Genomic DNA, 25,979 nt, shown 5'->3' with positions numbered 1-25,979 from the left:
TCCCCAGCGCTGAATACAGCACTCAGGTGGGCTCTCAAGAGAGCAGAGGAGAGAGGGACAGTTCCCCAACATGGGAATGAGACATTATTGCAGTTAGATGACGTCAGGCTTGCATCTCATACATCAGTTGTGGGGGTTTTGGTGTTTTTTGGGTTTTGTTTTGTTTTTCCTGTTTCCCAGATGTGCCAAGATCTGGGCATCCATTGGACTAGCTGTGCTACTTTGAGAAATATAGTTCAGATTGCGTTGGGTGAGAAGCTCTTGCCCCATTCTTTAGATTTTTGCATCAAAAGCAGTTGAAAGGCAATCAGCTCATAAACACACCTAAACCAAAGGAATGGAGTGTAGGCTGCTGAGGTTTTGGGTTTTTTTTGCAGTACAGGGATTGCAGCAGAGGCCTGCTGGTTTTCCTAGTACAGCAAAGACTTGGCTATTCTACTTCAGGTGCGCTCAGCAAGTAGGAACTGTTGAAGTATAAATGTGTTTTGACCTCCGAGAGGAAAGATTCATGGTAAGCTTTTGTGCCTTCTCACTCTACAGTGAGTGTGCAGAATATGAACAACTATGGCAGTCAAAATCATAGAATCACTGTATAGCTTGGGATGGAAGGGACTTTAATGACCATTGAGCTCCACCCTGCTGTAATTGGGGTGACACCCACCAGGCCAGGTTGCCAGGGGCTCCATCCAGCCTGTCCTTGGGCTGTTCCCCCTTGTCCTATCAGTATCAGAGGGCGTAAAAAGTTGGTCTCTGTCCTGTTTATCAGTTCCCAATAAATACTGGCAGGGTGTAATAAGAGGGTGGAGCAGAGGGCGTCAATCACTCTACACTTCTCCTTGTGAACGTGTAAATGCTTTTATCACTCAAACATGGGATTTTTTTTTTTCCTTTCTGTGAGGAACTGTGGATAATGCTGATAGACAGCACAGCACAACTGCGCTGCTCTCTCACTCCCCCTCCTTAAGAGCACAGGGGGAGAAAATACAATGAAGAAAAGCTTGTGGGTTGAGATAAGGACAGGGAGATTGTTCATCAATTACTGTCAGAGGCAAAACAGACTGCATGAGGGAGATTATTGTAATTTATTACCTCTTGATAACAGGCCAGAGCAGTGAGAACTAAAAGCAGACAAAAAACGCTTTCTCCTTCACCCACCTCACCTTATTCTTCCTCCTCCCCCAGAGCAGCACAGGGGAATGAGGGCTGTGGTCAGTCCCCACCTCCTCTTACCTGTGCCATCATGGTCGTTCTCTGCCCTTGTTCCACATGGGATCCTTCCCCTGGGATGCTGTCCTTCCCAAACTGATCCTGTGTGGGCTTCCCACAGGCTGCAGCTCTTCGAGCACTGCTCCAGCATGGCTCTGTACCACAGAGCCCATCCTTCAGTCACTGCTCCAGCACAGGGCCTCACGGGGGGCAGCTCTGCCAGGCCTCCTGCTCCACTGCAGGCTGCTCTATGGGCTGCACATGGAGCTGTGCTCTGCGTGGTGCCCACGGGCTGCAGGGCGCGGCCTTTTCCTCCATGGGCCTCTCCTGGGCTGCAGTTTCTTTCTTCAGTCTGCCCTTCTAGAGCACAAGCAGAGTTTGTCATTTTGGCCTTGGATAACAGCCGTACCAGAGTCGTGGAAGATCTTTTAATGCTGCTCACACTACTAATCTTCACTGTCGTTCCCATGCTTCATAGTGGCAGATTTGGAGTCGCTGTGTTCGTTACTTCTCTCATCTTCCACCTTTTTCAAGTTAATGTTGACGCCGAGACCACAGTGCTGAGATGCCTGCTTCAGCACAGCTATGTCCTCTGCTGTGCTCTGTGTTCTCCCTTCTCCACCAGGTTCCCATTACAGCCTTTTTCCAGGACAAGAACCTTTCTGCTGGGTGAATGAAACGATTGCAGCGTTAGCAGTCACCCTCTCCATGGGACAGCCTTGGTGGGCGAGTTTGAACTCCATTGGTCGCTTATGAGAACTCCAAGTACATGGATAACGTGGTTAGATAAAACAACACAGAAGCGTGTATGTGTGAGTTTTTTGTAAGCAAGCTCACTCATCCGTGACTTTCTTCATTTATTCCTTCCTTTCTTCAAGGACACGTGTCCTTGCAGAAATGACTCCTTAAGTAAACTAGTGAGAGAACTTTTGCAGAGCCCGGTGACATCCTCTGTCTGCTGTGACTTTTCCTGGTATTGCTCCCTGTAATTAAGCTATTTTGGAGCTTGCTAACTTGCAAGGAACAAGGTTTTATAAATATTTACTATGTGGAACAACAGGACTTCTGTTTAGGGGTCTAACTCCATCTGAGTAGCCACGCTCATTGGAGGGAGGATGCTCTGCAGAAGCAGTGACTTCTGGAATTCTTGTCTAACCTAAATTACTCTGCTTCTTTATTCAGCCTATTCGTAGCTGGCATAGTGAGTTCCTGTAGCAAGAAAACTTGTTCCTGTTGTGCTCGCTGCAGTACTGGGGCAGGGTGGTGTTTGTGGGATGCAGCTTGTCTCAGTCTGAGGCTGCTGAGTCATGCCCCAGCAATAACTGCTTCCCCCTGCTGGCTGTGAAGAATGGAGGTGAACAAGGTCAGCGTGCATCAGATCAACCCCGAAGTATGAGCAGATGAGCACCATCTTTTAATGGTTCGCTGTGCTTGTCAGAACTGCTGCATGGTTAATAAGGAAGAAAATGCTTTGTTCGGAGAATGTTAGTGCTGTTCAAGGCCGTGTACAAGTCTTTGGGATCTGGCCACAGATCAATGGCTTTGGGAAGGTCAGGCCAGTCCAGCACTCTACTTGAGACCAGGGAACTGCGAGCAGAAAGCTGGTTCACGTAAGAGCAGAGCTGCTGGGGTTGAGCACTGCTGGAGGCCCACCGATGGGACGTGGTGGGCATGTTCAAAGGCTGCAGACTGTACGTGATCTGAAAGAAAGGTCCTTGTGGATATTTCCTGCACAAACAGCACTGAAACGTCTGAATGTGCTGGATCAAAGCCCAGCTCCGCGGCCCAGTGCCTTGGCTGCCCACCCAGCAGTGCCTTGGGCAACTGGAATTGGGAAAGCACAGAAACTACAGGAAAGTGGGAGTGGGGGATTGGATGCTTGTGCTTGCAAGTGGTTTTAGCAAGTAAGAGTGAAGCTGGTTTTTGCTTTGTTACGACCTTCTTTAAATAAGATACAAGTATTAATGTAACATTAATTGTTGGCATTATTTAATAGGTAGTTGTGTAACGCTTTCTTGTATAAAACTGGAGAAAGCAATAGGACCATCACTCAAGCTGTGGTTTAGGAGGAAAACCCAGGGTATAAGCTTCTCCTACTAAAATTTGGTGATCTGTTACTTAAAAGATTTAATATCCTCATTCCCAAGCTGAACTCACTGGCTTTGAAAGTTTTAACTCAACTATCGTAGGAGTTGTGTCAGTGCAGCAGGGCTCAGTTTTTCCAGAAACTGGCTTTTAAACCTGACAAGATGGCATCTAACAGGAGATTCTTGAGTTTCTTTGGCACTATTCGCTTGCCAGTAAGTCAAAGAACCAGGGCAAGAACGAATCCTGCATTTTTACCATCCAGACACTTTTCTAGATGGTGACTTTGGTGCTGTTTTGTCTGAAAAACAGGAGTAGTAGCATGAATTTGGAGACTGCTTGAAGCATCTGACTTGGCGTTTCACGTCTTTGCTGCTGTGGGCATAATCCTGTTCAGGTTATCAGTCAGAGTTTAAGTCTCTTGAGGAGTTCTGTTGCATGATTCGTATTTGGGGGGGAAAAAAAAGAAGCTTTTTCTCCCCTGGTTTTAATAGAGAAGCTGTTACCTCAGTGCTGTGCTAGAGCTTGACCCTCTGACTCTTCTGGAAGACTTGGGATGTGAGTTGACAGCGACCACTTACAAAGTGTGACGGCTTTTCTTATGGAAAGCTACAAAAGCTGAAGATTCTCAGTTTCGGGCACTCTTGTTCTTCATTCAAAAAGAAAAAAAAAAAAAAAAATTAGTACCTACCTACTTTGCCCCAAGGTGGAGTTAGTCTGTGTGACCTCACTTCTGTCTCCTGCCTGCTCCCCAAACACTGCTGGCAGCTTTTGCTGTGTTAACAGCACTCGGTGCATCTGCCTGGAGGGTTTCATTGTGGTTTCACTATTCCTCTAGAGTTAGCGTGCTCCCGTGGTGCATCTCCTAGTATTTGTTTTACTCAGCTCCTCCCTGTGTCAGGACGATGCCTTAATACCTCTGGCACTTTCCTATTTAACCATCTTCTAGAAAATTACTGCATAGCGTGTGCGCTCCGGTCTTATTTGTGGTGCTGGCTATTTTTTTTCATACGGTTTCTCCAGTTTCAGTGCAGCTTAGGGACGGATGTGGATCATCATTCCTGTTCACTGACGGTGTGGCAGGAGGATCGGTGAGTTCAGAAGGCAGCTGTGAAAGCTGTGCTGAGGTCAGGAGAGCAGGGGAGAGGCAGGCTGGCTGTTGAGAGGCTGTAAGAAATACGGCCTGCTTTCACAAGTCTCGCCTCCAAGGCTGGGGTTTGTGTGCAGTAGGGCAGCACCAGGTATCCAGAATGCTGAGCGTCAACTACTGAGCTGCAGGAAGAGGTGATGCTTTCTAGTGCAGACTCAGAGGCTTATTCACTTCTAGAAATTCAAGCTGGTAAATTATGACACCAAGTAACAAATGGTGAATAATCTAAGTGGGGATTATGCCGAATGTTGTATTATGCTGGATTTCACATGGACGGATTTGCAAACTTCTTCCAAGGAGATTGTACTTAGCAGTGACAGACTTATTCTTTGCCTACCTATGTTTTTGTTTGTTGCTACTTCTTTGGGTACAAATTCCGCTGACTGTGAAGCCTTTTTATTCCCGGCTGTTGCGGAGAGGAGCCCCTTGGCACGGAGCTGTCAGTAGATCTTAAGGTGTCAATGTGCAAGTGTTGTTTGTTAGCTCGCAGTCATCAAGCGATCGCAGCTGGTATTTCCATGCTCTTTGGACCACAGAGCGATGCCATGGATAGAGAGATACTTCTTCATTCACCAGAGGCCTTCACATGGCGTATTCTCGTAACAGAACAAAACAGGTCTGATTTTGCTGAGTTTTTTAAGCATTTTAGAAGTAGGAGGCTTTAAGGTTTTTACTGGGTGTGGTTTTTGTTCTGGTTTGAATAGCAGCTACCTTCTTACGCTGCTTTTCTCCTATTAACTGTGGAAACCCTTCTGCTGCTGTTTGGTGTGCTAAATTAGGAGCAAAGATTCACGTAGCTGTTCACTCTCTTTGCAGGTGAAGAAGGCCTTTTTTGCCTTGGTGGCAAATGGTGTGAGAGCAGCTCCACTGTGGGAGAGTAAAAAACAGAGTTTTGTAGGTAAGTTGCTCTAACATAATTCAGTTGGACTTGAATTTTGAGCCTGCTGCACTGTTGCAGAAGGGAGACTGGGTCTAGCCATGGTCTAACGTCCTAAGAGATGTTGGTGGGTTTCTTTGTTTCCTCCTGGGAGGCACGAAGTGTTGTTAGCTTGCATACTCCTGCTGTTCTTTGAGTATCACAATGACTCTGCAAGGTCTTGAGCTTGTGAATTTAGTTATCTAGTGTATGTCTTTCCCTGTGCATTTAAAATTAAACGTAACAGTCAAAGGAATGTGAAAATAGGAACTATGAAAAGAATAATGCTAATATGCATGAGGTTCTCTGCATGTTCTCAGTAAGGTGCACTGTGAAATCATTAAATACCAGAACTAACTTGGAATGCCAAGGGTATTATGTCCCACAGTGGAAGAAATAGATTTTCTTTGGGTGAGATTGAAAGGAGAGGAGAAGCACATAGACTGTGGCCTTGAATATTAATGCTCAGTTGTATATTTTTATTCTGAAGTACTGTATCAACGTGAAAATTTACGTACATAGCAAATAGGCAGCGTGTTGCATAGATTTATTGTTAATTATGTTATATAGAGTGACTGTAAATAGAGAAAATACCTGAAGTTCTGTATTTTCAGTATGTGTCTGAAGAACTTTCTTTCTGTATTGCTTTTTGTAGGAATGTTAACAATTACAGACTTCATTAACATACTGCATAGATACTATAAATCTCCAATGGTAAGTATGGTGTTAAGCCTCTATCAGTTGTCATACAGTAAGTACAGAAAGTGAAATATCAAACTGCTTGAAGGATGGATTGTAATTATTTTAAGTATCTGGAAGCATAGAGGTGTCATGAGTACACTCAGTGAGCTTTCTGTGAGAAAATGCAGTTGTGTGTTCAAGGTCATAGAGTGGTATGTGGACACCTCTGGTCAATTCCTGGCTGCAACCATTAAGGTCCTGTTAGCTGGGGCAGGTAAAATAATTGTCTGCTCCTGTTATACATGTATAAACATGAGACATTTCCTTAATGAGCACTACCATTTATTGTGTTTTGTGTGGTGCTTCACCATGACGGCCTCAGGTTCGGGTACCAAGCTCCATTCGGTATTGCAGCTATTGTCTAGTGCTCTTGGAATGAAGGACCTACAATAATGTATTTATTAAAAATTAGGCAGAGTATAAAACCTGTGAGGATGAAAAACTTGGTTATTGGTCATTGTGTGTGTTTCTGTCCAGATTGTTTCAAAGCACGTGCATTAATATTGATCAGAACTCCATGTAAATGGACAATATCAACCAACATTGTCTTCGGGGCTGGAGAGTGCTTAAAATTGTAGGAAAATGTTAGTTGTATTTAAAAATTAAATACGTAGCTACACAGTGGCTCGTGGTTTTTATAAATGAATACCTTTGTAAATAAATCGGTGTTGTCTCATAACTGGTACAGAGTTATTCTGAAACGAATACGTGGAGCTAAGCAGAGAGCTGGCCTATAGAGCCCTGGGGGAATTAAAAGGTTACTCGCATTTGATGATGCTTTAGAACAGTTGAGTTTAACTGGTTAAACATACACAAAGATTTTAGTTGCATGGTTGAGTTCACCATCAGTTGGAGATCTCTTGACTTCAATTAACGGTAATTTAAAAATTCCCATTGGCGGTCACTTGATGAGATTCTCCTGCTTACATGGTCATGCAAACGTTTACGTCCCTTTCTTGTTTGTGCCGATGCCGGTTCCTCGCTTGGAATTAAAATACACCTGCTGTGTTTTACTAGCTAAAGAATCAACGGTTGAGTGACGCAGACTTCTGATGCAGCAGGCTTCTCAGAGTTAGCTGATCATGTTCTTCAAATTTACAGTGAAATACCTTAAAATAGGTTGACACACTATCCTTTCTTACTGTTATTTATTTATTTGTCTTCTGGGGATTTACCAGGCAGAGGGAAAAAGGCAAATACAAAGCAGTTGCACTCTGATAATTTCCTTATGGTTTCCATACTGTATTGACGTGACTCTCAACTCAATAATAACCAATTTTCCATACAATTTCACTTATGGTCTAACTGTTGTCACTCCTGTTCGTGTTGCCTAACATGCTATTGCATAAAGTCCATAGAAGAGGTTGTGCTGAACGCAGCCTTGGGCAGGGGAAGGGTGAATAACTGAGAAGTGGCAGCATCTGACTGAAGGGTGACTGCTGCAGTCTCCTGTAGAAGAAAAAAGAAATAGTAAATGTTGGGCTGGGGAATGCTCTGGTCCTACTAAGTGCAATTATGTTGAAAATTCAATTCTTAAGTATATGAATCATTCTAAACACACCGCATCCTACACGGCATGAAGCTCATTGCTGTTCATGTGCTAGATAAGATTTTTGAACGATTGATCGGGAAAGTTCAGGTACGTTCATCCTGGTGTCATCAGAGAACAAGGCTTGGCCTCATCCTGGCGGCAGCTGAGGAGTTCTCCTGTTCTGCTGGTCACTGTGGTCGGCTGAACTGTGCTCTGCGGGTTAGCTGACTTCTTGGGTTCCTTTTTGCAAGTACCCTGAAAGAAGCCTTAACTTACCGATGTTCACATCTTTTATACTTCCCAGAAAGAGTATATTGAGTAGCCCAGTTATGGTGTGATGGTTTAACATTCCCTTACGCTCCTCGAAGGTCGTTATCCAAAAGTGGTCTCCATTGGTTCAAAGAAGAACAGAGTAGGTTTTTGAGGGACTCCTACCCTTCACCTGCGCGCTCTTCAGCTCCATCAGGGCTCACAGAGGTACCTGGCAGAGAGGAGCAGTGCAAAAGATGACAGGCTGCTTTGGCCTAGGCTATGGCAAGCACCGCTGCTCTTAGGAGTGGCTGGCTTACAGCTTGGTACCTGAAGAGAAAGGCAGCTTCCACATCTTAAACACTTTGAGAGAGCCGTGAGCAGCGTGGAAGGAGTGAAACCAAGTGCATTTGGCTGTTTGTCGGCCAGCAAATGTAAAATTAATTGCTTTTTAGCATTAAGAAGCTAGCATTAGGTGCATGAGGAATTATCAGAAGGTTTTCCCTGGCATGATTACTGTGGGTCTAGGAGAGATCTGGACCACAGCGTGGGCTGGTGAAAAATCTTTCCTGTCCCTGAGGTGATAGGTTCTGTGTGGTACTCTGCACCCAGCAGGATTGCACCCTTTCCTCTGGGTATTGTCAAGAAATGTTATTCTGGACTGGGCAATTAGTTGGGTTTCTGTACGTTAAGTTGCCTGCAATGAAAAATAAGGGAATTATTCAGATGTTAATAACATTGTTAATTATTTAGGGTTTAAAATCAATTATTTCCATCTGTCTCTTGTAGGTTCAGATCTATGAATTGGAGGAGCACAAAATAGAAACCTGGAGGGGTAAGATCACTTACTACTCAGTCGTTTGTTTAAAGTGTACCAGTACTGTTGAGTTGAGTGGATTGTTAATTAATCAAAACTTGTTTTTCTCCACATACTTTTCAATAAAAGCAGGAATAATAAAAGCTTGTCTGCTTTTTCCTGGTGCTTATCTTTTTCTACCTGAAACAATATATGAACTAGAGTGATTATGCTGTATATTGCTTTGCTGCTTTTCCCTGCTTAGTACCGTCTTGATTTTTCTTAAAAAGAAATGGAACCTCACCAGGGGGTGTATGTGGCCTCAGAGATGGTGACTGTGCCTGGGATGGCAATGTAACTGAACTGGGATGCGAAGTGAATAGTTGGTCTAGGTAATGGGTGAACTGAGAGCTGAGCAGCAAGCCGTGCCAGAAAGAACTGCGTGATCTGACTCCACGTTCATAGGACGTGGGTGGGTGTGAGCTGGGTGCAGGAAGGGATCTTTATGGCAAAATTGACTATATGCCACGTTGTAACACAGAGCAGTCCTCTGTGCAGCAAACCAGCCTGCTGAGAAAAGAGGAATTGGGTAAATTATTTGCTGTGGTTGCAGTGTCCCCTGGTGGCAGTCAGCTTAATCCTGTTAAAATTTCAGGTTCTCCTTGATGTCAGCATAGATGAACATGTGTAAGTGGTAGCGTACCTAGGGTCACTGCATCTGTTTGTCTCTTGTGTTCATTTAATTTTGTACTAAGGAATTCCTGAAGTGTTTTTATAAAAGTGCTGATGTTTTCACATAGAAATGGTAATGGTTTGCTTTTCTGTACGCAGAGCTTTATTTACAAGAGACGTTTAAACCGTTAGTGAACATCTCCCCAGATGCAAGGTAGGCTTTTCCTTTCCATGTTGTTTAACTTGAAAGAAACTAACTCCATTTGAACACTGAATTTAAGACTTCTTTTGTATGGAGAAACAGCTTCCACTGTAAACTGGAGTACAATTCATGTAGGGCTGCGTTTTAATAGAATCAAGACGGTGCGGGAGCTCTTATTGCAAATGAAGGCTTTCCTAATTATCCGAGAGAACAGCTTTAACTTTTAGCAGTGTGAGTGCCAACCAGATGAATTAGTTGCCCTTTTTGCATATTTTTGGGCAGTGGGATGACCCTCCAGCCTAGCCTGCTAGTCATGCTTGTTTCAGGAAAACAAAAGAGGCTGGATGTGGCTCTGGGCAGCCTGGTCTAGTGGTTGGCAACCCCTCACTCAGCAAGGGGGTTGAAACTCGATGATCTTGGAGGTTCTTTTCAACCCAGGCCATTCTATGATTCTATGAAAAAGCCGTAATGGCCTTTTAGCTGTTTTCTCAGCAGCCATGCTACCTGAAATCTTACTGTATGTGCAACACAAGTGACTTCCCTTAACGAAAGGGAAGGTTCTGTTCTACTCTCCCACTGGGTTGTGCTCATTAAAATAGAACTGAGCTTTGTTCAGTGGGTATCTTTTTGTCTCAGTGGGATTTTAAAGGAATTGATCTAAGTTGTTGTCGGACCTTATTTGCCAAAGGTAACTTGGAGACAGCTTTTGCTGATCACTTAAAAACCTGAGTACTATTAATCCTTGGAACCGGAGAGCAAACTTCCGATTCTTGCTTTTAGTTTCTGGAACAGGATTGCTTATACCATTTAAACTGGTGAAGGAAACTGTAGTGATTATCTCAGAGTAATCATATGTAATATCCTCAGTAGAATTGCCACTGTTAAGTCGTGAACAGGTTATTCAGTTTAGTCGTAAGGAATGTGTTTGAATGGAACTGCTTGCACAGAGTATCCTATGAGAACAAAATAATGAATTTCGGTCAGAAGTGCAACAAGAGATGTGTTAAGATAAGGAAGATGCCGTAGGACTGGTATAAAAGGATCCAGTAAGTCAGCTTTAGACCTGACCCAGCAGGGTCTTGAGTTCTGAAACAGACTGCCTGCAGGGGACTCAGAGCACACAGAAGTTTTATTGACGTTGTTCCATGCTAACTTGTTATAGCTGGTGGTCAGCTGTCTTTACTGCCATTTTCCTAGGACCAGGGAACAAAATCATAAAGCTACTTTTTCTTAGTGGTTTTAGATAGCCGTGTATCACTGTCCATAATTTGAGGTGCCTTAACTTCTGTCGCATGTAAAGGTAGTGCCATTGACTGTGTCCTTTCCCTGAGTCTGTAAATCTGCGTATGCATCGTTTGATGTTACTCTTTCTTGGCTACCGTTCATTTAAAAAATGCTTTTCTCCTCAGCCTTTTTGATGCTGTATATTCATTGATCAAAAACAAAATCCACAGATTGCCAGTTATAGATCCCGTCAGTGGAAATGCACTTTATATACTTACCCATAAAAGAATCCTCAAGTTCCTCCAGCTTTTTGTAAGTACTTGACGTGCTGCTTTGCTTTAACTCATTTTTCCCTCTAGCCACCCCAAGCCCAGGTAGACCTCTCCAATATTAAGCAATGCCTTCAGAAACTTCATGGTAATCTTTGGTGTTTGAGGCTTCATTGTTTCTTTGTGCATCTTCTCTGCTAAAAGAGAAGTTAATGAGATACATTGTAGCTTATACCTTACCTTTTTTTTTTTTAATTACCTAAAAGCAAATAAGAGCCCAGATGTGTAGTCTTCATTTAAAACTTCTTCAAACACTACTAATGCTTCTAGATCCAGGCTTGCTTTGGCTTTATGTAAATCTAGTAGGAGATTATCGTAATGATCTGTAACAGTTGTTTGGAGTCTCTAGATGGATGAATGAATGCATATTTCCTAATTACACATAAAAAAAACCCTGCTAACTGCCGCGTATCATGCAGAAAAGTGCACTGTGTAAATATATTCATCTGACTTTCCTAGATGTCAGAGATGCCAAAGCCTGCCTTTATGAAGAAGAATCTGGATGAACTCGGAATAGGAACTTACCACAACATTGCCTTCATACATCCAGACACTCCTATCATTAAAGCCTTGAATATATTTGTAGAGAGAAGGATATCGGCATTACCCGTTGTGGATGAGTCAGGTGTGTGCTGCTTCTTCTGTACATGGGAGTGTGGGAAGATAAATTTGAAGCTTGGATTGATTTATGTAAAAAGATTATTCATGCAAGATAGAGGTTGATGGACGGATGATGGTTGATGGAAGGATTTATCATGGCTGGTGGGTTTTGTTTTGTTTTCTTGTTTTGTTTTCCATCTTCCCTTCTTGACCTCTCTCTTTTCTTTCTGTGTATAAGATAACAAATGAAAACAGGATGCAAGAAAATGAACTTTGTATTTGCAGCTCTTTATTAATACGTATTTTTCTTTCTAGGAAAAGTTGTAGATATTTATTCCAAATTTGACGTAATAGTAAGTATACCTTTTAAATTTTACTAAGTGTTTTTTTATGTAGTGAGCATTTAGAAATTAATTTGCTGATGCAACAGTTTTGGTTATTTTGTCCCTTAGGCTTTAGTTAACCAACTGAATGAAACAGATTCAGTTCACTGTGCACAGCGTGGGGTTTGGTTTTTGTTGCTTTTTTTTTTTTTTCCCCTAAGCTGTGCTTAGTAATACTGCTCTTGAGCACAGGTAGCTGAGGCTCTGGGTGTTGCCCCAAATGAGATGTGGTTGTGGTATTACAGAAAGAGAACACAGGCATTTTGTATTAAATCCTGCTCCTGACACTGAATTTTCTCTCCCCAGTTACCACCATTCCATGGTCTGCTTTCAGACAGAGAACGCAGGTTTCTTCATGTAGTTGGGGCACTTCCTATGACTTGACCTTTTCAGTGGATTAAAATGACTTAACCCTGTTCTTTTGTGGAAGTCCAGAGTATTGCATGTGTATTCCTTCTGGTTGAGCTCTCATTCATGCCACTCTTCCTCAGGAGTGCAGCAGGGCAGTCAGATTCATGCCATAATTTCTCAGCCTCTGAGGGCAAGGGCTCTCCTATGCTTTTCTATTCTTGTGATCTTCAGAAACTCGAAAATTGGTTTTTTATCCCCGTACCCTTCAAGCTGTGTGCTCCTCCCTTCTGACTGGGTCTTCTGAGAACTACTTTATTTTCTGAAGATTCACGTGCACAAGTTGCTTCTTCCAGCAGCCTGCTAGCACTCGTGAAGAGTCCAGGTGCCTGAAACACTGCCTGGAGTGCTCTCAGAAACACAGAGGAGAGTCCCTAATGGAAGGATTTTAAGCTTTTCAGTTACTCTGGCTGCAAACAGCGCTCTCAATTCTGAAGATTTCACAACGCGAGTGTTGTTGCCCATTTTTTCTAGGTGTCTGTCTGTTTTGGTGTTTGGGATTGTCTATTGCGTGAGCTCGTTCTGCCATAAAGGGAGCAGCTCACAGTGGGAGCTTTCTAACATATCGAAGACCGTGACAGTTCACAGGTGGTTCGATTTATTTTGATTTCGCTGTGTTTTGCAACTTCGTTTGTCTGGCAGGACGTATTTCCATTGCTTTCCAGGATCCTAATTCCTCTGGCTTCCTCTGAATCTAAGCAAGGGCAAAATGTCAGTTCTGTGAAACCAGTCCCGTTTGTTAGGTGCTGCTCATGGGAAATCCCTGCAGCAGGACTGCCAGGCTTGAAGTGACGTGTCAGAAGGTCCCCTCCAAGCAGAACACAGCTGCTGTGAGCAGGATGGTCGTAGGGCTTCTGCTGAGAAACAGCTGATGGAAACTGTGGAGGAAACGTAGGAAAACAGCCTGACTCCTCAGCTGGATTCTTAATACCGAAGTTCAAGTGTCTTTGAAGTTATTCGCAACCAGTTATATGTAATTGCTTGCATTGATATAAAGAATCTTAAATAACATCACTTCTTTACTTGATACATTTATACTGAATAATTGTATTCGTGCCTTTTCTTGCATAACATTTTAACCTGCTCTACTGAAGGACACTCCTATTTCTTCATCTGTTCTGCTTTGACTGCCCAGTTCTTGAACACAAGTGACCATGCTAGTATATACACGTTTTCGTGTGAAGTTTAGTTGATTTTCCGTGTTGGTGTTCACTGCCTCATCTCTGTCTTCTGGGAATGTAGGACGACTTTTGCCTCTCATGGCCACGAATAATTGTTGATAGTTGTCCTCTGATTGTATGGCTAATGCATCTTGGTTTTTCTCTTCTGTCAGATCAGGCTTCTATCTCTTAGAGCCCAGGTGCAAGGCCATTTCCTCTTGAAGTTCACCCTGTGAATACTTCTTCAGTTGTCAGGGTCATCTACTTCATGTATACCTGTACATTTTGTCTGCATCTGTTTCAATGAGGCCAATGGTGTTGTCTCACCAGTTAACTTCATTTTCTACTCAAGTAAGAGAAAATGTTTTTTTTTTTTTTTCATCCCTCCTATGAGGAAACCTTTTGCTGATCTGGACAAAGTCCTCTTGCAACAAGCCAGGGTCCTGCTCTTAATATGAAAGCTGAGAATGTTAGCTTCCAGACTCTTGTAACTTTCTTACTTTTACTAGTGGCAATGGATTTTCAGTTTTGTCCTTCTTATTGTACTTACTAAAATAGATGCAAACATTTACATCAGGTGGTAGTTCCAGCACGGTCCAGGAGAGGGAGATGGAGCCTACAAATAAGTTGAAGAAAACCTACTGCTTGTTTTCTGCTTGGAGCTCGAGTAGGATCTACTTCATGGGTCGTGTTCAGAGCAGTCGGTGTCCCATCTGGCCTTTGGAAAACAAACAAAATGGTTTATTCTTCAAGTATATTCTGTGCATCCTAAGTCTATAGAACTTCATCTTTCCTTGTTCCTTGTGGCAGAAGCAGGATGAGTGACGTCAAGCCGAATATTAGGTAACACAGTAAGGAGACTTTCATTGGCCTAATGCGTAATCACAAAACATTATTATCAATTAATCCAGCCTTTTGTATGGTGTGTAACATAGTTGCATGCCTGACTGTTCCCAAAAACTGCAACTGAAGAGCATCTGCTTCGTTTAATATGTGACTTGGAACCAGTTTACCTCTGAAACGTGTGTCTACGTGATGCCAAAATATTTGCTTTGTTGAGCACTTTATCACTAAGTAATGAGTTGTGTGCCTTGTTTTTCAGAACCTTGCTGCTGAAAAAACCTATAATAACCTAGATATCACGGTGACGCAAGCCCTACAGCACCGTTCTCAGTATTTTGAAGGTGTTGTAAAGTGTAGTATGCTGGAAACACTGGAGACCATTGTTGATAGGATAGTGAAGGCTGAGGTGAGTTTGCCCCTTTTTTTATTTCCCTTCTCTGTAAAAGTTGTATGACCAAACTAATAAATAGTACAAATTTATCCTTCTGAGCTTATTTTGGTTACTTGAAGAAAATGTAGATTTTGTTCATGTTTACATATGTAGGGATCAATTTGATTTCTAGATTTACAGATACTTCAAAGGACGCAAGCACTGAAACAAAGCCAGCAAATAAAGTCTTAGGAAGAACTTGTTCACCACTTGCTCTTGTAAATGACTCGGTGCTGCTGTTCCCGTTCTTTCTGTGTGGTTTATCCTCTGATTTAATACTGGGTGCCTTCTTACACATGGGTGTGAATGACTTCTTCAATTTTACAACATTTTTTTTTCATCTTCGGGGCCATAATTGTACATACACTTAATAGGAGTAACATGTCCATGTTGTGGATAGCCCCTCAGAACTGCCATTAGGCTGTTTTGACATGCAGCTTCCTGCATCAGCTCGAGCTTCTTCCTACAACTGAGTAATTTCAGCATGGCTGATGCACAGATTCCAAATGTGGCCAATCTTATTAATATCTTCAGAAGCTTTAGACGTTTGGGTTTTCAGAACAACTCCTACCCTTTGGTTCAGTCTAAACATAGTGAGACTATGTAAAAATGAGTCAGACAAAGCCCCAAGTGAAGCAGTAATTGATGCTATTTTTAGCTGCCAGACAAATGCTTGATCTTACTGGATGTGGAACAACTACACTGTCCATTTCTCTTGAATTCATTACACTGAGAGAAGAAAGAGAGCATGTGCATACACACACATTGAAAAGATCACCAGCATAGTTCTGTCAGAAAGAAAATGCAAAACGTGTTCTCCCACTTTCCCACTCTTTTTGTTTTCCTCACAGCGTCAGCTGAGTGTGGCTCTGCAAATAGATTAGAGATCCTCTTTTTTTTTTTCCTCTTTTTGCTTTATCTGACTGGCAACAAAGTGGTTGACCTCTGCAATAAATTCACATCTGTATTAAGTCAAGACACTGCAGCTTTCTTGCTATCGCTTCTGTGAAAAGATGAGAAATTCGTTTCACTTCTTTACCATTACATTTGATTATTTGGACTTCAAGTCCAAATTCAGTTAGATAGGAAGTAAAGCAGTGCCGAGCTCTCAACTTTGGACAGATGTCCTCCCAAGGATGAGCTCTTTATGAGGTGGCTCAGGGGTGACCTTGAGGTTGCTCAGCTCCGTGCCTGCTTGAGCTGGGTTGCAGTGCTGGGATAGGGCACTTTCCCATTCTGCAGTATTTTTAAGACGTAGGTCTTGGCTTAGCTGCCATTTCCAGTATGATTTTATTGTTGGCAGACTGCTGTGTGCTTTTTAGACAAGCACTGGCTTTCAGTTCTGAAGGGTAAGCGTGCTTGTATCGCTACGTGAGATCGGTATTGCTAATATTTTCCAACGGTCTCTTTTTCTACTTGTCTGCTTACTGCAATCATTTAACGTTTCTTTCCTTTAGCTCTTACTTCCCATCAGGAAAATCTCTCTCAAAATGTTTTCCCTGCTTGCAGGTTCATCGTTTGGTAGTAGTGAATGAAGCAGATAGCATTGTGGGCATCATCTCCCTTTCTGACATTCTACAGGCTTTGGTACTCACACCAGCAGGTATGCATGTTGCATTCTGATGTTCGCCATAAGTCATTCCGTAATGTGTACAGCTTGCTGGTTTTAGATGGTGTGATAACAATAATGCTGTTCTGATTTTCACGTTTTGTAAGTTCGATTCTACTTTCCAAATACGTGGTTCACTTCTCTGCAGGTAAAAGCCAACAAAGTGCTTAGCTGTCTGTCAGCCTTTTGTCAGAGAGGAGCGCGTGCAGGAGCTTCACAAACATCACTGCTAGTCAGACCCTCTTAGAAATCAGATCTTCATCTTGTTTTTCCTGTTAGAAGATGAAGTCTGAAGGTTGCGCGTATAGATACATGCAGCAGGCTGCCATCTTCATCTTCCTGAATTTCTGCACTCTGGCAAGCTGTTGCTAGTGTGGACACAGCCATGCTTTGGCCTGGCTCTACACAGCCACCCCCTCAGAGTGCTGCAGTTGCTAGCTGTGCTGTGGGCTGCTGTTGGCACAGCTGTGTCAGAGGCGTCACCCCAGAGTGGTGGAATTATTCCAGTAGAACTCTCTGACTTGAACTTGATCCGGTTCCTTTTAACCACGGTCCCCTACAGTACACTTAATTATTTCTGCTACTTTCATGTGGATTGTTTTGTTGCTTTTTAGTTCTGCCCAAGTTACTGATCTGCTGTGTGTTCTTAACTGTAACTTCGTTTTGATTGTGTAAATGACTTCAGTGTCACAACAACTAAAGCAAAGTCCTCTTCTGGCTTTGCGAGAAGGACAGAAAATGTCTTAAAAGATTACAGTTTTGCCTTCAGAATAGCAGGTTAAGGAGACAGAGCTGAACTTATCCTTCAGGGGAGCTACAAGGGGAGTTCCCGCTCCTGTATTCTAGGTCACGTGCTTCTGGTGCTTAGCATGTGGCAGCTCTCCCTCTCATGAGGTGCCTCTGTGAGCTGCTTTATCTCATTGGTCTAATGGGAAACTTGGCCAGCAGAAAAGCTGTGGAGTTCATCAGGCTGCCACAGAAGGGCCCAGCCCTAGAGAACAGGAGGCAGCACGATGTAGGGGCAGGGCGGCGCTGCCGGCAGAGGTGGGATGGCAAAGTAAGGGTGTCTGCAACTGAGACCTAGTTTGTGGAGTTCAGAGTGTGAGTCACCTCTTAAAGTGGATGTGTAACAATAACCAGGTAAATCGTGCCCTGTAAGCACCCATTTCTCTTTACTGACCAGAAAGGAAAACATATTGAGTGGCAGGAATTGAGACCAGTGTGCAGGAGGGGGAAAATATTTCAGTTGTGATGTGGAAACTGGGTATATTTAATGGATTTTTCAGTGTTTGTGATTATACATTACAAACAGTAACTCCAGGCTGTTGGCAAGAGCTTCCTGCTCACTGGAGCTGGATGTCAAAGGCAGCTCGGTGTGGGGGTCAGCCATTGCCCAGTGTGTCGGCAGTGCTTGCAGAGGAGGCACAGCACTACGTGGTTCTGCTGAGCAGCTCTTTGGGATTCTTACTGTAACCAACATCTGCCTCTGAGCCACCAAGTCAGTCAATGCAGTGTAGTTAAACTGAATTCCTACCTCGTTGTTTTTTTTTTTTTTTTTTTTCCCCCTCAAGTATGACCTCACTTTTAAAGAGCATCGCGATGATTGAGCTTGGCTCCTGAGCAGATGGGCAGGCTTGCAGCGTGGTGTTTTGGGTACTTCAAAGGCAGTTTTAGTAACTTCCCAGCAGAGCGACTTGGAGAATTACCCTGCCAATAAAGTTAGAAGCAGTAATGGCCTCCAGGCCTTCCTCAGCCTGTGTAAGCATTTAGCAGGCCTCAAGTGTGCTCTCTGTGAATGGAGTCCAGTCCTAAGGTTCTGGTAATGTGGTCAGACAAAAGTTGCAGCGTTCAGAACGAGCGGTGCCGATCCGTGAGGCAAGAGCCGTATGCACAAGGAAGTCACACTGCTTTCCTCTTCTGTTAACAGGTGCCAAACAAAAGGAGAATGAAAGTGAATGACTGCTGTGAATGTATAAACGTTTGTAGGAGAACTTGAACAAAGTTTCTGGGTCACGTTTGTCTCAAGAGCAGCGACTGCAATAGAACAGAGCAGGATGGTTGAGAATGTGTTTTGGGACTTAGTGATGGATGATGAGTCTATTCCCCCCCAGTGATGTCGCAAAAAAAACAAAGCAGCATGACAAAAGCTTATGTTCCAATGTAGGCTTGTATTTCAAAACGTCTTCAGAACATTTGCTGGAAGACTTCACACGACGTCCTTCATTAAAATGCACTGTATTCTGAAACTCTTTCATTTTGTATTTGACAGAAGTCACTGGTCAGCAATGGATATATGTGACATAAGGCAAGTGTATGGCATATTCATATCATAGTGCCTTATGTCAAAATACAGCAATATGTCATCACTGTTGCCCATCACTGTCAAAGGAAGTATCGTGTTAAATGAGACACTGTATTTGAATGTGAAAGTCTTTAAACCTAAACCAAATCAGTTTCAGTTCTCATTAGACTGGTCATAAAAGCTGTAATTTGAATATCAGTAGACTTCTTTAAAACTTTAATGACAGTTTTGTGTTCAATGTTGCATTCTGAACCAAGATGTAAAACGAGACTGATTTTAAAAACAGCTTTATTTATTTTTACTTTCATGACAATTTTTTACACATCTTTGGTGGATAGCTAAAATTTCACCATATCCATTAATAAACTGTTGATTGTTATACAAAAGAGTGGCAGATCTTCTCATTATTTAAAAGGTGGAGCCTGTTGGGCAGCCCACAGGAGCGGAGGTGAAGATTCCAGAAGCGCTCTGCACCGTAATACGCAGGCACCGTGCAGGAAAGGACGTGCCAGAGAACGAGGCTTCCCGATGCGTTCGAGTGTAAAACGCTGTTTGTACGACTGAGATGGAACTCTGTGTTGTATCTGGTTTGTACAGAAGCCGAGGAGTGAGGGAGGCCGTGGGGTTTTGCTAATGTACCTGTACTGTAACATTGGCCGATGAGATTTCTATAATTGCAGATGGAAGAAATTAAACCCTCCAGCATCCGTTTGGTGGTAGCGGTTCTCGCCGAGTTTTTCTGCACGTATTAAAAAATGTACGTGCATTTTGGGTAATGGAAGCTAGACAGAGGCATTCTCATTTGCCATCAGTTTAAAAGGCAGCTGATGCTGATGGCGTGATGCTAATGGCACGGTGCGGGCAGTACCGCTCTGCCAGTGCTGTGTTTCCAGTGGCAGTGTGGTCCTGGAATAACGGCAGTGCATTGACCCTTTATTTTTCCATGTATAAACACCGAAGCAGAAGGTTAGCTGTTTGCAGTTTGCTCGCAACACGTGAGGTTTTTAAGAGCAGAGAAGTTCTTCAGAACCTCTCGCTTCCTGCAAGAAATTTGGGAACGAAACGTGTGCAAGTTTTTCTTCCCGCTGTCGTTTTTCCACGTATCAATCTGTTCTTGTAGTACACAGTGACACACTATTCACTTACGCTCTCTCGCTGCAAACCGTTGTCTTCTCCAGCATCTTTTCTGGCTAATGTCCTGTCAGCTGTGCTCCCCGTGCTCCTGTGAGGCACAGAACTGAGAAAGCAGCTGCCTGGTGGGGCCAGCTGCACACTGCTGCCGTCACAGATCCCAGCAGCCCCGCTCTGATTGTCTTTGCTGGGGGGAAGAGCGACAGAAACTAGAAATAGCGGCTCTTGTTCTTCGTGAGGTGCATGGAAAGGGATCACTGGTGGTAGGCTGGGACTTCATGTGGTCGGTACTGCCTGTAAATGCCATCCAAGCTGCACAGGTGTGACTTCTTGATAGCCCGCGTGCTGTTCTGGCACCAGAATTACAGCCTTCCCTAGAAGGTATGGGAGGGAGTTTCCCAAATGCAGCACTCCATCTCGCTCTGCCTAGCACCAGGAGCGATGTTTTCAGTCCTACATTAGGCTAGTTCTGAAAAAATGAAGGGTTGAGCCACTGATAGATGCTTTTTTTCTTCCATTATATTTAGCACAAAGTCTTTTGGCCCTACTCCATCCAGACAGCTTTTGTGCCTGTCTGCATAAATTAGCATGCAGGAAGCCAGAATGAATTTGCAGTTTTCAAACAACCGTGCACAGAGTCCCTGTTTTAACATTATTGCAAGTGTTGTGGACACAGAGCTAGCAAAATCATGGAAAGCTGTTTCCTCGGTGATACAAAACTGCATTCAGAGGATTTCTACCCTTGCTTTCTGAAATTCAGTTCTGAATGTTAACTTAAGTGTGAAAAAAAGTGTCATCAAAAGGGCAGTTTCCCTTAGCTGGCTCCTTGTCCTGGCACGAGTACCCGTGCTGGTGCGTTACACAAAACTAGAGAAACCATGTCCTTCTAACACATACAGGTTTACTGCAGAGCTAGGAAACTGCTTGTACCAGCTTAACGAAGGGACAGAAGTAAATGAGTGTAGAGAAAGGGATGACTCAGCAGCAGTGCAGCATGTACCACGCTGTGATAACAGAGCACCCACAGCTTTCACCTAGGGCACTTCCCGTTCCCGAAGCTCGCTAGGGAAAAGTGTGAATAAAATGTAATGAAACTCAAGTTGTTACAGAGTTTTTCTCTGGACAGACAGCAGTTGGTACCTGCAGAGCTGAGACCACAGCACTGTCCCCCTGCGCTCCCTTTCTTTACACAAGCATGGTGATGCTGCAGGTGGAGGTCGCAGGGAGTTTCTCCCGCGGCTCTGACGGACCGTGCCGTAGCGTAGATTGTGGTTCCCAGGGGTGAGGTGCTGTAGAAGTGGATTCCATTCAGCCAGCCGGATGGCAAAGCCTGTGTGATTGATTCCTGGGCTGCCCTGTGCGTTTCCTTGCCAGCAAGAGATGTCTGCAGAAGATAATCATTCTAAAGTACTTCTTGGTCCTGGGAGGGAGCAGACCATGTTTGCCACTGACCTCCTCTGGATGTGTTTAGCTATAAGAAAATGTCTTTGTAGAACTCTGCTTGCCATTAATTTTTTAATTAAGCTTAGCCCCACAGTATTTTTCACTGTCTAGAGATGCTGTGAGCTTATTTGGAAAACTGTCTTTGCTGACGTTGATCGTTTGGCTAAAGGAAACACTTTCAGGTTGTTTTACTTCTGGGCTCCTTTTAGTGAAAAGGTCTGAGATCTGCCAGCCCCGCAGACGGTATTTGCTGTTTACTAGCAACTGAATTGCAACTGTTGAGTCTGAGGCCCTTTCATCTCCGATACTACAGAATATTGCTCTGCTGGGAATGTTTGGGTAACGCAGAAAGAACCAGCATCGCTTTCCAAGGCTCGAGCTCTTGTCCTCCCAGCAGGCGAGGGATCTGACTGAAGCATTTCCAAAACTGCTTTGAGAACACGCTTTGCCATCTTTCAATTGAGCGCAGGGTAAGCTGGAGTCATTCAGTTTCGGTCCAAGCAGAGGTGAAACCACGCGTGCCTAATCCTGCTGAACAGCAGGCTCTCCGTACCCAGCTCTCAGAGCAGCCAGTTTGCTTCTAAAACCTTCGCACCTTATGTGCTCCCACATGAAACGTTTACCAGGGGCAATCCCCAGGAGAAAATGTCATTCTGAATAGTTTCCTAGTACCCTTGCATCCACATCGTGTGCATTATGCGAAAAAGAAAGATCTGCAGACGCTGCTATTTTCACTTCAGGTCTAAATATAAAGGCAGTTTTGAGCGTCGCTTTATTGGTACTCATCTGTTTTATGATGATTGCATTGATTCCCAGTGAGGTGAATGCAAACAGGCGACAGGTACACATACATCAGGCTGATCCCTAGAGTGTGTCCCTGCCAGCTGCATACCGAGCAGTGAATGGCAGAAGCCCATAACATCAATAGTCCCAGTGAGTGGAGTTGCAGGTACTGTTTAATAGAGAATTATTTCCTTTTTTTTCCCTACCATTATTTTGCCAATATTTCTGACTGAATATTGGGGAATATGGTCTTTGTCAAAATCCAGGAGGGGCCAGGAACAAGCGCAGGATGGAACTGAGTGTACTTTCTAAACTCAGTGGGCAGCAAAGCGTATGCCATACACGTGGGAGCACGCCCAATGCTAACATTGGGTGCAATTCAAATACCTCCTCGGGAAGGTGCTGATTTGCCAGAGGATTGAGCAGGTAATTAAATTGGTAATTGCTTTTATAGGAACTGAATGTACAATTCAGATGTGTTTTGTATTTGGAACCCGAGTAGCACTGTGTTCATGGCTTTGTACGTACTGGATTGCCATAAAAATACTTAACTGCTGGGTTATGTTTCCTAGAGGAAATTCATCGCAGCTTTTTCTCCATCACAGCAAAGCAGACACAGGCAACAAAAGACAGACGCTTTCCCGTTTCTCAGCCTCAACATCTGTTCCTGATCTCACTGCATATCCATGCTCTATTTGCGCCGGCACTTTTTTTTTTTTGGAACCTAGACCATACCCGATGTGTTGTGTTCATTGACCATGTCTCTTGGTAACTCGTTTACAATAAAACGAATATAACTTATCAACTATTGGTTGTACTGGTTATACAAAGAGTACGTTTGATTTGAAGGAGGATCTGGTGAAGCGAGGTGCAAAACTGGCTTGGAACACATCCTGAGCATGGATGCCTGGTGTATGTCACTCGTTCCAGTGTTCTCTGAACCCCTTTGTAGTTCACAGGACAACCTGCAAGCGCTCTACGAATGAAGAAGATGGAGTAGTGTTATGGAAAGGCAAAGGGAAAGCCCTACTGCTAATGCTGCTGCTCCAGCACACTGCAGGGAAGCCACAACCTGAGCACTGCAGGAAGCGTTTTGACTTATCCCAAGTAGGAGAAATGCTATGATACCTCCTCAGATCCAGATCATCTCCTTTCTGCTTAAGGTGCTGCTTGAGCAGCAGCTTCCCAGATTGCTCTCAAAGGCCACTTGGTGATAGCACCAAGTCTTAGTGCATGGAGAAAGGACAGAGCTGGTCTGAGAGTTCCTCATTTGCCCATTTCAAGTGCCCTAGACAAGACAAAGTGAAACACTTGCATTTTCCTGATGGCATAAGGAACTCATCCAAAGAACCAGAGGAAGAAAAGAACGCCGTAGGTTTTTCCTAATTTTAAAGGAAGGATGAGCTGTGGGTTCCTGCCCCACCTGCTGAGTAAGCATGGATGCTACACTAGGATGGAATATCTCCATTGCAGTTAGAAGCAATAAGTAAATCAGCTGGTTGGGAGCTGAAAATCTGTGGTAGTAAGCTCTATTTATAGACAGTGAACAAGTGGAAGTTAACAGGAATGAGACAAATAAACAAAGGTCCAAAAAGTGAGATAAAAGAATAAGGGGAAAGGCCTAATCAACAGAAGTAGGGTGTCAGGGAGGAAGCAAAAACAGAGAAATAAAATAAATTGGTGCTTGCCAGAATACCTAAATACTACAAGTAAGTAATACGAAAGGATAAGGAAGTTGAACGTGCAGCTATCATGAACTTTCATGTATGTTTCCAGACCCATTTATTTTGTTGCAACTCCTGTCTCAAGTCTTTCCAGTCCTCTGGCTCAGTAGATGGCCCAAACATTGGTCAATGCCATGGTTTAGAGGGCAAAGATGCAAAGATGACAGCACAACTGCGGAGAGATTCAATGGATGGTACTGCACCACAACGTATCACGCAGTGCCAAAAGGAATCCAGTGACCTGCATTGGGCAGGACAGCCCCTCCACACCTCTCAGAGAGCTTAGAACAATCTGCACACAGATAGGATTTCTACATGCTACTTTTCTTCCTCAGCCTGCCCATACTCCTGTGTGGGAGGACTGCATCCATCCCTAAAGGGTAATACTCTAGGGTGATGAAAAAGAAAGTGGTAACCTATTCTGCGATGCGCAGAAATGAAATAGGTTGGACACAGAATCAGAGAACAGTATCCAGCTTCACAGCTGGAAGTACCAAGACCAACTACCATTCTTCTCTTGAAATGCCTTTTCACCACATACCTAATTCAGAAAGGTCCACCTTATGTGACGTTTCACAGGTAACCGGTGCTTAGCCCTGGGGATCCTGTAATCCACAGGATTATAGGCCAGGTTGGATGGGGCTGTGGGCAACCTGATGTAGTGCCTGAGTTAGCATTTGGCAAGCCCACCCACAGCAGGGGGTTGCAACTGGGTGATCTTTGAGGTCCCTTCCAGCCCAAGGCATTCTATGACTCTATGAATGGGTGTTAAGGAGAGGTTTAGGTTGACCATTAGGAAGAACTTCTTCATAGGAAAGGTAGCCAAGCAGTGGTACAGGCTGCCCAGGGAGATGAAGTCCCCATCCCTGGAGGTATTTAAGAGCTGTGGTACTGAGGGACACGATTTAGTGACGGGACTCAGAAGGTCAGGTCAGCGGTTGGCCTTGATGACCTTTTCCAACCGAAACAATTCTATGAAGAGCATAACCAGGCAGTCCCAAGCAGCGCAGGTACCGCCATGAAGCTCGCCTGCTTCTTCAGAAAGAGACTGCTCTTGCCTACCAGTAGCATCTCCCACTTCAGTTTCCCACCCTCTCCCCCGGTCAGAAGAATGCCAGTACATAAGAAGAGTGCCTGAGCTCAAGGGGAAGCATGCCCTTCTCCTTCAGCCCCAAACTATGAGGGTGGTTTCATTCTATCAGTGACTTGTACGCTATGCGTGCAATTGCACGTTAGACATACAAGCGTACCTAAAGAAAATATTCACCTAGAAAGCCCAATTTTTACCTCTAAATAACATTTTCAAGGAAACGTGGGAAGAGTACTACGAGCCCACAGTACAGCGACCGCCCTGAGGGGCACGTTAAACTCCCCAGGGGCCGCACAGCCACTCTCCACACGCTGCGCGCCGCTCCCAACCGCCCTCTAAAGGAGCACTGCTACGCACGCGCGGCTTTCAAGCCCCCGTCCAGCCAATCCGCTCCCGCGCCGCTCTTCAGCCCCGCCTCCTCCCTTTGAACGCCGCTTTCAGCCAACCCCCGCCGCCTAACCGCGCGGAGCGGCCCAATCAGCGGCCGGCGCGGCGGAGGGGCGGGGCGGAGGGGGCAGGCATGACGCAGCGAGTTTTTCCTCGCGGCGCCTGGCGCCGGCTCTCGGCGCGGTGGCGGCGAGGTCGCCGCTCCGGCCTGTGACGCGTGACGCACAGGTACGTGAGGGGCTGGCGAGCCCGGCGGTCACGTGGGGCGGGCGCTGCCGCCGCTGTTGCCGCCGCCGCCAGGCGCCGCGGGTCCCGCGCGCTCGGCCCGTCGCCGCCGCCGCCCTTCCCCCGCGCCGCATGAGGCTGACGGCGCTCCCACAGCCGCCCGCCGCCCGCCGCCTCCTCATCCGCCTCCGCCGCCCTTGATGTGGTTCGGGGCCGGGCGGGGGACAAGATGCCGCCGTCCAAGTCCCGCAAGATCGCGATCCTGGGCTACCGGAGCGTAGGTGAGCGCGGGGCTCTGGGCGGGGGGGGAGCGGGCGGCGGCAGGTGCAGGGCCGGGCCCCGCGCAGCCGGGCGGGAGGC

At 44.8% G+C, this 25,979-nt stretch overlaps 2 protein-coding genes across 9 annotated transcripts in view; both read left to right on the top strand.

Moving 5' to 3' along the window:
- The window catches only part of PRKAG2 (protein kinase AMP-activated non-catalytic subunit gamma 2), a 192,066-nt gene extending 172,844 nt beyond the window's left edge, over positions 1-19,222 (top strand). For all 6 annotated transcript variants that reach the window (XM_021387825.1, XM_021387826.1, XM_021387827.1 and 3 more), the window contains 10 exons: positions 5,258-5,339; positions 6,013-6,071; positions 8,668-8,713; positions 9,506-9,560; positions 10,958-11,084; positions 11,561-11,726; positions 12,017-12,054; positions 14,755-14,901; positions 16,435-16,528; positions 18,462-19,222. In XM_021387825.1, coding sequence (XP_021243500.1) covers positions 5,258-5,339; positions 6,013-6,071; positions 8,668-8,713; positions 9,506-9,560; positions 10,958-11,084; positions 11,561-11,726; positions 12,017-12,054; positions 14,755-14,901; positions 16,435-16,528; positions 18,462-18,493 — 846 coding nt within the window. In that variant the 3' untranslated portion in view covers positions 18,494-19,222. The remainder of the gene's footprint in view (positions 1-5,257; positions 5,340-6,012; positions 6,072-8,667; positions 8,714-9,505; positions 9,561-10,957; positions 11,085-11,560; positions 11,727-12,016; positions 12,055-14,754; positions 14,902-16,434; positions 16,529-18,461) is intronic.
- The window catches only part of RHEB (Ras homolog enriched in brain), a 34,310-nt gene continuing 34,000 nt past the window's right edge, over positions 25,670-25,979 (top strand). For 2 of the 3 annotated variants that reach the window (XM_021387835.1, XM_021387832.1), the window contains exon 1: positions 25,672-25,900. In XM_021387835.1, the coding sequence (XP_021243510.1) occupies positions 25,849-25,900 (52 nt within the window). In that variant the 5' untranslated portion in view covers positions 25,672-25,848. Of the gene's footprint in view, positions 25,901-25,979 lie in introns of all 3 variants that reach the window. The other variant, XM_021387834.1, reaches the window with a different exon arrangement.

Source organism: Numida meleagris, chromosome 2 (genome assembly GCF_002078875.1).
Source record: "Numida meleagris isolate 19003 breed g44 Domestic line chromosome 2, NumMel1.0, whole genome shotgun sequence".
In the NCBI taxonomy this organism is placed as follows: domain Eukaryota; kingdom Metazoa; phylum Chordata; class Aves; order Galliformes; family Numididae; genus Numida; species Numida meleagris.
This window is presented reverse-complemented; position numbering and strand designations above follow the sequence as displayed.